Genomic DNA, 10,520 nt, shown 5'->3' on the forward strand with positions numbered 1-10,520 from the left:
CACACACACACACACACACACACACACACACACACACACAGCATGTGCACTCAACCGCGTCCAAACTCCAGTGAGCAAAAATCCTGCTGCAACTCTTCTTTTTTCGATTTTATCAACAATAAAAGATCAATATATTCAAACGTGTGCGATAGCTAGATTCATATATAATATATTTTTAAAAAAGTAAAAATTGAAAACTGCAAAACCCAAAATGAAAATATTGGAGAGCAACAGGGTGTGAAATAAAAATAAAACATCTGGCATCCTACACAGATGTTTCCGACTGTAGCCGCAGCACAAACTTGTGTGATTTGGGATCGATGTACTCCTCGGACATCTGGATGTAGGGGATCTTCTTGGATGTCACCACCAGGCTAAAGTCCACACATTTGAGCAGGAAGATGGTGCCGTCTTTCAGGCCGCTGGTGACTGACGCCTCGCTGATCAGCGTCCACTGACGGGCTCGCCAGAAGTCTCGGCTGTACTGAACGGTTGGACCTGGAGTCAGGTAGCTCTCAAGGAACGCCTGGAAAAGAAGGAAGTATGAAACCATTATATTATAAAAATGCATTTAAATATTAGTTATTATTAATCTCTGGCCTTCTTCCACAGCATGTTATGTCCTGTCTTTATCAGATGGCCGCCCCTCCCTGAGCTTGGTTTTGCTGGAGGTTTCTTCATGTTAAAATTGAGCTTTTCCTTCCCACTTTTGCTTGGTCGTAGTGTGTCATATGATTGTTGGGGTTTTTCTCTCTGTTTTCCTTGTAGGTTCTTTACCTTATTTGACACTATATAAATATAATTCACTGAAATGACCCCCAAAGAAAGGCCGAATGCTGTGTGTAGAGGTCACAGGACTGACCTTGGGCGTCATGTTGTTGGTGATGCAGAAGGCCAGGTGTTGCTGGATGCTCTCCATGCTGTGGCAGTGCTGTTGCTTGGTGGTCCTCAGGTACTTCTGCAGGGCCCGAGCCATGGATGGGAAGATGGCTTGTGCTGCTTCTCGAGGGTCCATAACATCCCCAGGTGCTTTTTTCTGCTCTTCCTCCTGCATGCGCTTAATGTGTGTAAACGCTTCCTCTACTGCCACCACCAGCCTGGGAGGGGAAACAGCAAACAACAGCAGTTTCAATAACAGCAGGCTTTTGTGTTTTACTGCTTGAAACGCGTTTTGATCTGACCGACTCACCGTGCTCTGCGTTTGCGGACACGCCTCTCGTGCTCGGCCTCTTCGTAGTACAGCTCGTTGTGGCTGGTGTCTCTGCGGCGGGCGGCAGCTGCGATCATCGCTCTGGACTGAGAATGGGCGATTCCCGCTGCTGCGTTGTTTCCGGGACCTGCCGCGGCAAAATCAGATTGACGGGAAGGGTTAAACGCATGTATGAGAGTGTTCACAGGTGGTAGCGGCCGGTGAAGGAAGAAAGAAATCTTTGGTGATGACACAGAGTGCAATGTGAGAGAACAAGCTGCTGTTAGAGTGAAGGGGGGAGATTATTAATGCACATAAACCTCAGTCCATTTCCTTTTATCACCTGCAACACTTAAAACCCCAGAAGCTGACAAGAAGAGCCGCACAAAGTCTGAATTTTTTATTGTTCCGAGCGATGTCATCAGTGGAAAATCCAAAACACATTCCTTCCCCCATGTACGGGCCATTGATATGCAAACACTTCCATTACTCTGCCTTCAGGAGGTACGGGGAGTGCAATTAAATGAGGGTCTCGGGCAACTTCAAAAGTTTACATTTTTAGAATTAGAAATCGGAGGCGGCTGATGAACCCCGCCTGATGTTAATGCAGGTTAAAAGATGGCAGCGCTGGCGAATTATTAATGCGGGGCAGGGATCGAGCATGAACAGAATAATTCATGGACCCCCCTCCCAACTCTGCTCCTGGCATCACTGCACTGACATGAGGTTTACGGGCGGGAAACGTTACACTAAATGTCAGGGGAAGGAAGGTGCACTTGGAATTTGCCATGTGGCGCTTTCTGTACGGAAGATTTCAAATAACTCTACGAGACACACTTACAACAGAAACACGTGTCGGTTAGAAGTCGAGTGGAAGTAAAAGTAGTCTAGAGGGTCTTCAATAGTTCAAGACTGTATCTCTCAAATGTGAAAATTCATTGGTGTGAACAATAATAATCTGGAGTATGATGGTTTCTCAGGGGCACTGATACTGGAAAAAAACAAAAACAAATACAAACCGAGCCGAGCAGTGGGGTTCATAGTTTAGGAGAAGGATTTGTGAGATTAAAGCCACAAATTTACAAATAAACTTGGGAATTCTCCGACACTGAAGTCATAAGGCCAAACCACATGATCGTACATCCTGTTTACAGCCAGTTCACAGTTTAAAGCTACATCAATGAAATAATATTAACAGATGTACGTATCACAAAATGTTGAAAATCATGAATCTCATGTGTGGTGAGTCCCACCTGTACTATTCACACAGTGTCATTGTGTGTAACTGCTTAGGTACCTGTGGACACATGAAATGCTGTGTGGACTTTTCAAGTGAAAATGATACTAATCTTGTTAACAGCCGTGCTTAAAAAGAGCTTTTCTTTAAAGTCTGAGCAATGTTAGGCTGCATGTAGATGAAGCAGAACTGTCGCCAACTGTTAAGAAATGGGGAGATAATATTCAGCGCTGGGGCGATGGATATTAGGAAGCATTGCATGTACAGAAATGAGAATATTCCACAGATTCAGGAATGTGTCATACAATCAGACAAGAAAGTGGGACGACGATCCAAAACGCAGATCAGACTTTTAATGCTGCCTGAAAGAGTGGCACCATTACTCATGACTGCAACAGGAAATACCTGTAACAGCGGTGACTGTATTTCACTCCGCTTCTTTGATTTGGTAGTTCAGTCACAGAAACTTGAGCTGACTAAACAACACAGTTAAAATGTTGTTCCAGGAATCACAAAGCTCACCCGAAGCCATTTGGACGCAGTCTAATCGAATATTACGGCTGTTTTGTGCTCAGAGCTTCACCAGTTTTTCATTAAGAAATGATTATCGTCTGTCCCTGAGTCAGAATTATTTATTACAGTAGCAGTGTGGCCGCAGAAAGCAAGAAGTAGGAAGTAAAAGCTCAAGACAAGAGAGCGATGAGAGCGACGGAGGGGTCCCCGAGCAGCTGCTGCGGGAGGAAAATGAAGGAGGATGAGGCTCGAGAGAGAAATGAGAATACTGGTGTTGTAATAGCTATTGATTTATCAGCCATCTCCGTCAACGCCTCCCACGAACATTTGAGAGGAGGAGGAAGAAAGGAGGGAAATAAATGGCAGGAAAATAAAACACCAAACCGAGAGGTGGGAGTCAAGTTAGTGCACTTAAGTGAAGCTTGAGTACACTTAAGGGACTGCAATAATTTAATCGAGGGTTTGTGTTGCATTCTGCCAGCTGTTGTAAGGACAACGCTGAACTTTTTCATCAACCTGTGGCATGCAAAGAGAGAATAGGAGTGGGTGGAAGTAGTGGGGTGGGGGAGGTGGGGGCTTTTCATTTCAAGTACATTGAAGGAATAGCTTTGTTTAAAGCGAGCACCAGCAGGCTGTGAGGGTACTTTTATTGGTGGCAGCGTTGCATTTACTTACTGTCCAACAGGTAGGCTTTCAGTTTAGCTTTAAAGATGTCTTAACGGGTTAGCGTCAGTGTGAGGAAAAACACAGAGAGAAGAGCAAGTTTAAAACACTCCACCTGCTCCAGAAGGTGCGCCCGGGGCGATATAGATAGCCACACTTTTTTTGCATGTTGTAACACATCAGCTACAAATCACCTGTGCTTTATACTACGCTGGTCAATTTTCTAATTATGCCAAGACTGCAGATCAATTTTCTTCCTTCCAGGCAGTTATATGTTTTAGCACATTCCAGCACAGCTAAGGAGATTCGACCTGCAGAGACTTGAAATGTCATTTGGAGCGACCGACTGCTACACAAAAACGCAGTTTCTAGCAGTTAACTCAAAAACAATGTGGCCTCTGTGTAATGGTGTTAAAGATGTATTTATTCTGCCAGTTAAGTGGTCACATTACATTGAAATGAGGGCAAAATATTGGCAGATATTATATTAAATATAATTAGAGACAGCCATATTTAGTTTAATTGTCATAAACAGACCAGAACCATTTAAGCGAATAAGCCTAATTAACTGGAACAATGTTGCCAATCGTTGGACATTTTCTGGTTTTCTCAGTCTGACTCTTGCTGCTCTGTCATTAAACAAAACAAGTCATATCTCATTATGTAGTGTGGGAAATTGTGACCAGACAATCAACATGACCCTGAAGACTGGATCACAGTTGAGGCTGATTCTTTTTAAGCAAAACATTAGACAAACTTGCTGTTAAAGTTTTCAAATGAGAAGATTTGGAGACTTTTTTTTGTCTTTTTTAGCTAAAAATGTTACGTTTAAATGTTGGACCCAAAAAAAAGGCAACGCGCGAATATGAATCCTTGGAGTTTAAAGGCATTATGGCAATTCAAATATCAAATACATGTTGTTTAAAAAGGGTCAGTGGTCAAACTACAAATCTGAATATGAGATAACTAATCCACATCATTTAAACTAACAAGAATTGAGAAACAGTTTTGGTGTCTAATCACTCATTTACCGAATGTCACTGATTCTTAAATGTCAAAATCCTATTTAAATCTATAGATTTCAATTCAATTCAATTTTTATAGTCAGTTTTATTTATACAGCGCCAAATCACAACATCAGTTGCCTCAAGGCGCTTTATATTGTAAGGTAGACCCTACAATAATACATACAGAGAAAAACCCAACAATCATATGACCCCCTATGAGCAAGCACTTTGGCGACAGTGGAAAGGAAAAACTCCCTTTTAACAGGAAGAAACCTCCAGCAGAACCAGGCTCAGGGAGGGGCGGGGCCATCTGTTGCGACTAGTTGGGGTGAGAGAAGGAAGACAGGATAAAAGATCTGAGCTGTGGGTCAGTCTGAAAACAGGGAAATATTCAGTGTCTGTGAGCATTTTAAAGACTGAACAATAATCAGTTTGTTGAACAGATAGTTGTAATAAGTAAAACACACAGTTTTCCCAAACAGATCAGTATAAGGAAGGAAAAGCAGACCTCTGAGACTCCACCACCCCAGAGCACAAAGAACAACCAAAATCACTGAAGACATGAAGCATCCCACTCACCCTCAGCAGGGGCTGCTGGGAACTCACCATCCACATTGTACACCTTGAGGCCAGCCAGATGCTTGGCAGCGCGGGACTTGGAGGCGGAAAGCAGCGCTGGGTTATGAACCGGAAAGTCACAGTAGTAGTGCTCTATGATGGCCAGAGCTGCCCGCTGAATACTGCAGAGGAAGAAATGGGAAAATCAAAGGGAAGTTTAAGCCACAGGAAATGTTTGAGTTTGGAATTCAGGTAGCTTTGGGCCAGCATGAGAGCTTCAGGTCTGAGAGCAGGACGTGAGGAACATTAGCCATGGGATGTTTAACACCAAAGACTAGAAAATAGCTGTAGTAATTCTACAAGCCTTCCTGCTGAATACAAACGCACAGCGAAAAGGCAGAAGGCAAAAAGCAGGAGGAAGCACTAGCCAACAGACATTTCTGGCTTTCTTTGAAAACTTTCTGCGAGTGAAGAAAAACCCTTCTAGCATTTCTTCAGACTAACAGTACCATCAACATAAAACAGGGAGAGAGAGAGAGACAGAGCGAGGGGACGGAAGTGATATGGAACAAAGGTGGAACAGTGCAGCAACTGAAATGAAAAGATCTGACAGTAATACTTAATGACTAAGTGGAAATGATTCTTAAAGACACACAAAAAACCACCTTGGAGAACAGAATATCAGCACGTCTAGAAGATAATGCACAGTGTAGAGGTGGATCTGCTGTGCTTGACGAGATTTAAGTGAAGATAAAAACACAGAGAACAGAACCAGTGACAAAAACATTTACAGATCTTCATCATCGGATGACCCGCAATCCTCTGGAACTACATTAATGCACTAGTCAAAGCTGAAGACTGCGACAGAAAATCGGATTTCTGCTTCTCCTCGATGTCTCATTAATGCAATTTATTTTCACTGTTCGTCCTGGCAAACGTAAGATTTGAAAAGGCAGGGTGATTTATAGCCTGGAGGAAAAGACAAATCATGAGGTGGAATAAAGGAGAGCTAGAGCTAGAAGAGACGTGGAGTGCTATTCACATTTATACCTTTATGTAATTGTTCATGTACATGGTGAGCAGCAGCAGGTGAAAGCTGCATGTTCACAAACATCAGACGGGGGGCCACTACGAGCTGCAGGGTGAAGGTTGCCTTACAGGTGTTTAAGAGCCAACCAAGAAAAGGAAGTGATGTTTGAGGTTACAAGAGGCACAAAGATGACAGAAGGAGTCACGAGCATGAAAGAGAAGCCAGAGACTCAAAGTGAGCTCAAAGTGTATAACCCAGACCCTGATACTTTATACCATGGATCACTAAGCATGCCAGGTCCTGCACACAGGTAAAGTACTTTCACACGATAAAGATCATAAATCACTGGCTTGATAATAATATAGTTCCTCTGTGGTTCCTCTTTCAAATAAAAAGGTAAATCACGCCAAAACGACACACTTACTCAAGCAGCGACACTACAGCCTTACATGCGTTACCAATACTTTACAGCAGTCATGCTAATATCAGCTGACTATAAATACCGACTCTCGTGTCACGGTTCAAAAATGTGATCGCTGATTGGAAAAGGTTTGCAGTTTTATATCAAAACATTATAGCTTCACATCAATAGTTTTACAGTTAGCATGTCTCTCTGTGCCTGCAGGGCTTTTCGGTCCAAAGACATGCTCACTAGGTTAACGAGTGATTTTGGTGTAGGTATCAACAAGAGTGTGAATGATCGTGAGTATAACTCTGTCATAGATGTTAATTAGTCTAAATGTTACGTATGATATCTTTTAACTCACAGTTAGTCTCAACAACTGTACCAACTCTGTAGCAACATCATGGGCTCAGTTTCACACCCTGCATTTGGCTGAAAGGAGGACAGCAGATGCTGCTGTTAACTAGCACATAACAAGACTTTACAGCTCAACACTGGACTCTTTTCATTCATTGTGTGAGCCGTCCTGTGTCATTCTTCTAACTTAATAAACCCAAACAACAACACGTGCTAGTCTGCAGCATGCGCTTCCTATTATCCCAAAGGAGGCAAAATGAATACAGACTCACTGATGAAAGCTCTTATATCCTTTTTCTGACCTTTAACATTCCTGCTTCTAAAGCAAACCTTACATTAAATAATGTGTCATGTGACGTATTACAGAGAGCTGGAAATCACCCAGGCAGCATTAAAAAGTCATTCGTTGTTACCGCTCTGCCATCTGATGACAGTCACATGTATGTGAGCTCACACTAACATCACCAGAGGCAAGCAGAGTTCTAAGAAATACTTTTCAATGACAGAGGATGTCTCCTCATGTCGATCCATAGGATTTGTTACACACTGGAGAAAAGTGAAGAAGACTCTAAACACCACATTCGCACTATGTCCTCTAACACGGTGAAGATACAGATCTCGAGACAGTGTTTTTGCTGGACTTTTTTATTTGGGCTGCCTTCATTGCCACTAATCTCATTGAGACTAATCTCATTGAGAAAAACAAAACAAGTTTAAGTGAGCTAAGATGACAGCTAAAGGTTGTACAACATGCTTGAACAGGAGGATCTTTAAAATAAACAAGTGTGGTCTTGCCAATTTCCTAATCAAACAAGCTTAATTCTCTAAATTTAGCATAGGATTCATGCAGTTTCAGTCTGATGATTTCTTTGCCCGGCGGCACGGCGCTGCAGTGATCGGCACTGTCGGATCGCAGCAGGGTAGTTAGGGAATGAGATGGATGGACTTATTTGCCAGATCACCGAGAAATAATGGCATCAATATTGACTCTGTGATCATTCTCAGAGATTAGCACGCTGTTGTATCCACTTCAATAACTTGGAAGTGAGACAGCACTTTGTTCTTGATTTCTGTTTGAATGTTTCTGACCCTAAGAAGCAGAGAGTTGCCTAAAAGCCCTCAAGACCAGAAACACAGCAAATTAACACAAAATTCTTTATCTAGTTATACAATCAGGTGTTAGGGTCACACACTGTTTACTGATATTTCAAAAAGAAAGTGTACATACGCATTTAGAGAAACTCTGAAGATTTTAGCAGATAATCTCTAATGGGATCTCCAGCTGCAGAAAAACAAATAAATCACAGGGTGTTGATTATTTTAGCACGAGTGGAGTCGGCGCTCATTTTCGCCAAAGAGGCAGCAGAAAGTGTGATAACACCCAGACAGCCCTGTGCTGCATTAAGCACTCACACTAGGCAGCACCATTGTTTAGCTGTAACTTACGTAAATAGTGGGTCAGTCCCTGCCTCTTCCCAAGTTCATTCAATTATTAAGCAGAGCAAACATGACACAAAGCAATTCAAACCGAGGAGCTCAACTGGGCCCACAGAGCAAGAAGAATGCAAACTCAGAGAAGGAAATAAAGAACCTTCTCTTAAAACTTTGCAGTTCAATCATAAACCAGATCCTCTGAGAGCGAGGTGATTGATCACTGTTCTGATGCACAGGAATGCTCGGTAAGCGGGAAGTCCCCCCAACTGTGAATGTGTTTAAACCACTCCTCTCTTGGTAAGGAATGCACTCTGTATTCGACTCGTCCAGTCAAACAACGAAGCAAAAAAAAAAAAAAAAAAAACCTTCTCTGGCCCTCAGATTGGCATCAAAGGCAGACAGAAACAAGCCATCGGGGCCCGAGGGCCCAGGATAGGGTCCTCATTATGATAAGGCTGAGGATGGATGCCAGAAAAGCAGGAATGTGAGCAGCACCAGCCACCGCCTGTTAATAGAGAACATACACGAGAGGTTGGCTGGGAAAACATAACACCCACTAGTGTGTCTGGGATTCTCTGTATGATACGCTGCTCGTGTTTGAGGCAATGTGTGCACAAATCTGTCATTTGCATGTATATGGTGCAATTATCCATGCACACACACACAGGCGTGCCTCCGTTTGTGTATGGCTGTGCGCGTCAGGCTGACCAGATGCCGCGCTGCAGTCTGTAGGGAGCACTAATTAGCTGTGTGTTTACAGTCACAGACGGACAACAGAGCGAGGCTGGGCCTGCTGCCGGCCGTGCAGGGATGAATGGCACGGCTTACAAAGGACGACACCCCCAAGGCAACCGGCGAACACACCGCTCAGACCAATAAACGCTTTAACTTGTCTGACCTGTTCCTGCTGATGCTTAGCAATTTTATTTCTTTTCCCCCCACATTTTAGCTTACTGAATACTTTTTAAAACAAAGTCTGAAAAGAGCCAGAAATGTTTAAAAACAGTTTAAAAATTTCCATCCTGCTTTTCCAAACAAAAAAATGGTTTTGTGCTAGGACCAATTCTATTTACATTATACATCCTTTCTCAATTCAGGTAAAACATGAGGTTAACGTACACGGTACACGGTTAACGTTAGAAACGTAGTGTGGAGGAACATACACTACCAGTCAAAAGTTTGGACACAGCTTCTCATTTAATGGTTTTTCTTTACTTTTACTACTTTCTACAATGTAGATACATACTGAAGACATCAAATATATGAAGCAAGATATATGGAATTATGTAGCAAAATTAATAAATAACTCTAAATATGTCTTATATTGTAGATTCCTGAAAGTAGCCACCCTTTGCTACTCCATGTTTGACAGACAGTGATGTGGATGCTGTACCAACGTTTTCAGTTTTAGTGTAGCCTCATCTACTGTATGTCCACGAGCTGTGGGTAGTGAATGAGATCGTGGATATGAGTGAAAGAAATGAGCTTCCTCTGAAAGGTGGCGGCGTCGCTCCCTTAGAAATAGGGTGAGGAGATAGGTCACTTGGGTGCAGCTCAGAGTAGAGCTGCTACTCCTCCACATCAACATGAGCCAGCTAAGGTAGTGTGGGCATCTGATTAGGATGCCTCCTGAGTGAGGCAATTTGGATATGTCCAACTGGATGGAGGCCTCAGGGCAGACTCAGGGCATGCTGGAGATTGTGTCTTTCGGCTGGCCTGGAAATGCCTTGGTGTCCCCCCAGAAGGGCTGGAAGAGGTGGCTGGGGAAAGGGGGTCCTAGGCATTTCTACTTAGACTGCTGTGCCTACGATCCACATCTGGATAAATGGTAGAAGATGTGTGGATGGAGTGTTTCAGTGCAAAGGTCTTCAATTTGTTAGTCAACAATGGCACCAATGCTCCAAAATGGTGCCAATGAACGCCTGGGACAAATAACCCCTTAAACACTTAGAGCAATAGGGCTGTGCGATATGACCAAAATCTCATATCCCGATATAAGAATTCTATCGTCCCGATAACGATATAAATCACAAAAATGTAACACGTTCTCAGACTTCCGGTTGAGCTTTGATGGAGTAGGACGCGAGTCTGGGTGCTCCCGCCGATTTCGATTAAATTGTTATTTATTC

At 43.1% G+C, this 10,520-nt stretch overlaps 1 protein-coding gene across 1 annotated transcript in view; it reads right to left on the reverse strand.

Annotated features, from left to right (window-relative positions):
• Window positions 1-6: 6 nt before the first annotated feature.
• Window positions 7-10,520, reverse strand: part of LOC102310422 (vang-like protein 1) — a gene marked incomplete in the record, with an annotated part of 85,825 nt that continues 75,311 nt past the window's right edge. The window contains 4 exon segments of the mRNA XM_014340996.2: window positions 7-526; window positions 863-1,097; window positions 1,190-1,337; window positions 5,189-5,349. Coding sequence (XP_014196482.1) covers window positions 266-526; window positions 863-1,097; window positions 1,190-1,337; window positions 5,189-5,349 — 805 coding nt within the window.

Source organism: Haplochromis burtoni, unplaced genomic scaffold (assembly GCF_018398535.1).
Source record: "Haplochromis burtoni strain Fernald_Lab_line unplaced genomic scaffold, NCSU_Asbu1 Contig_443, whole genome shotgun sequence".
Classification (NCBI taxonomy): Eukaryota; Metazoa; Chordata; class Actinopteri; order Cichliformes; family Cichlidae; genus Haplochromis; species Haplochromis burtoni.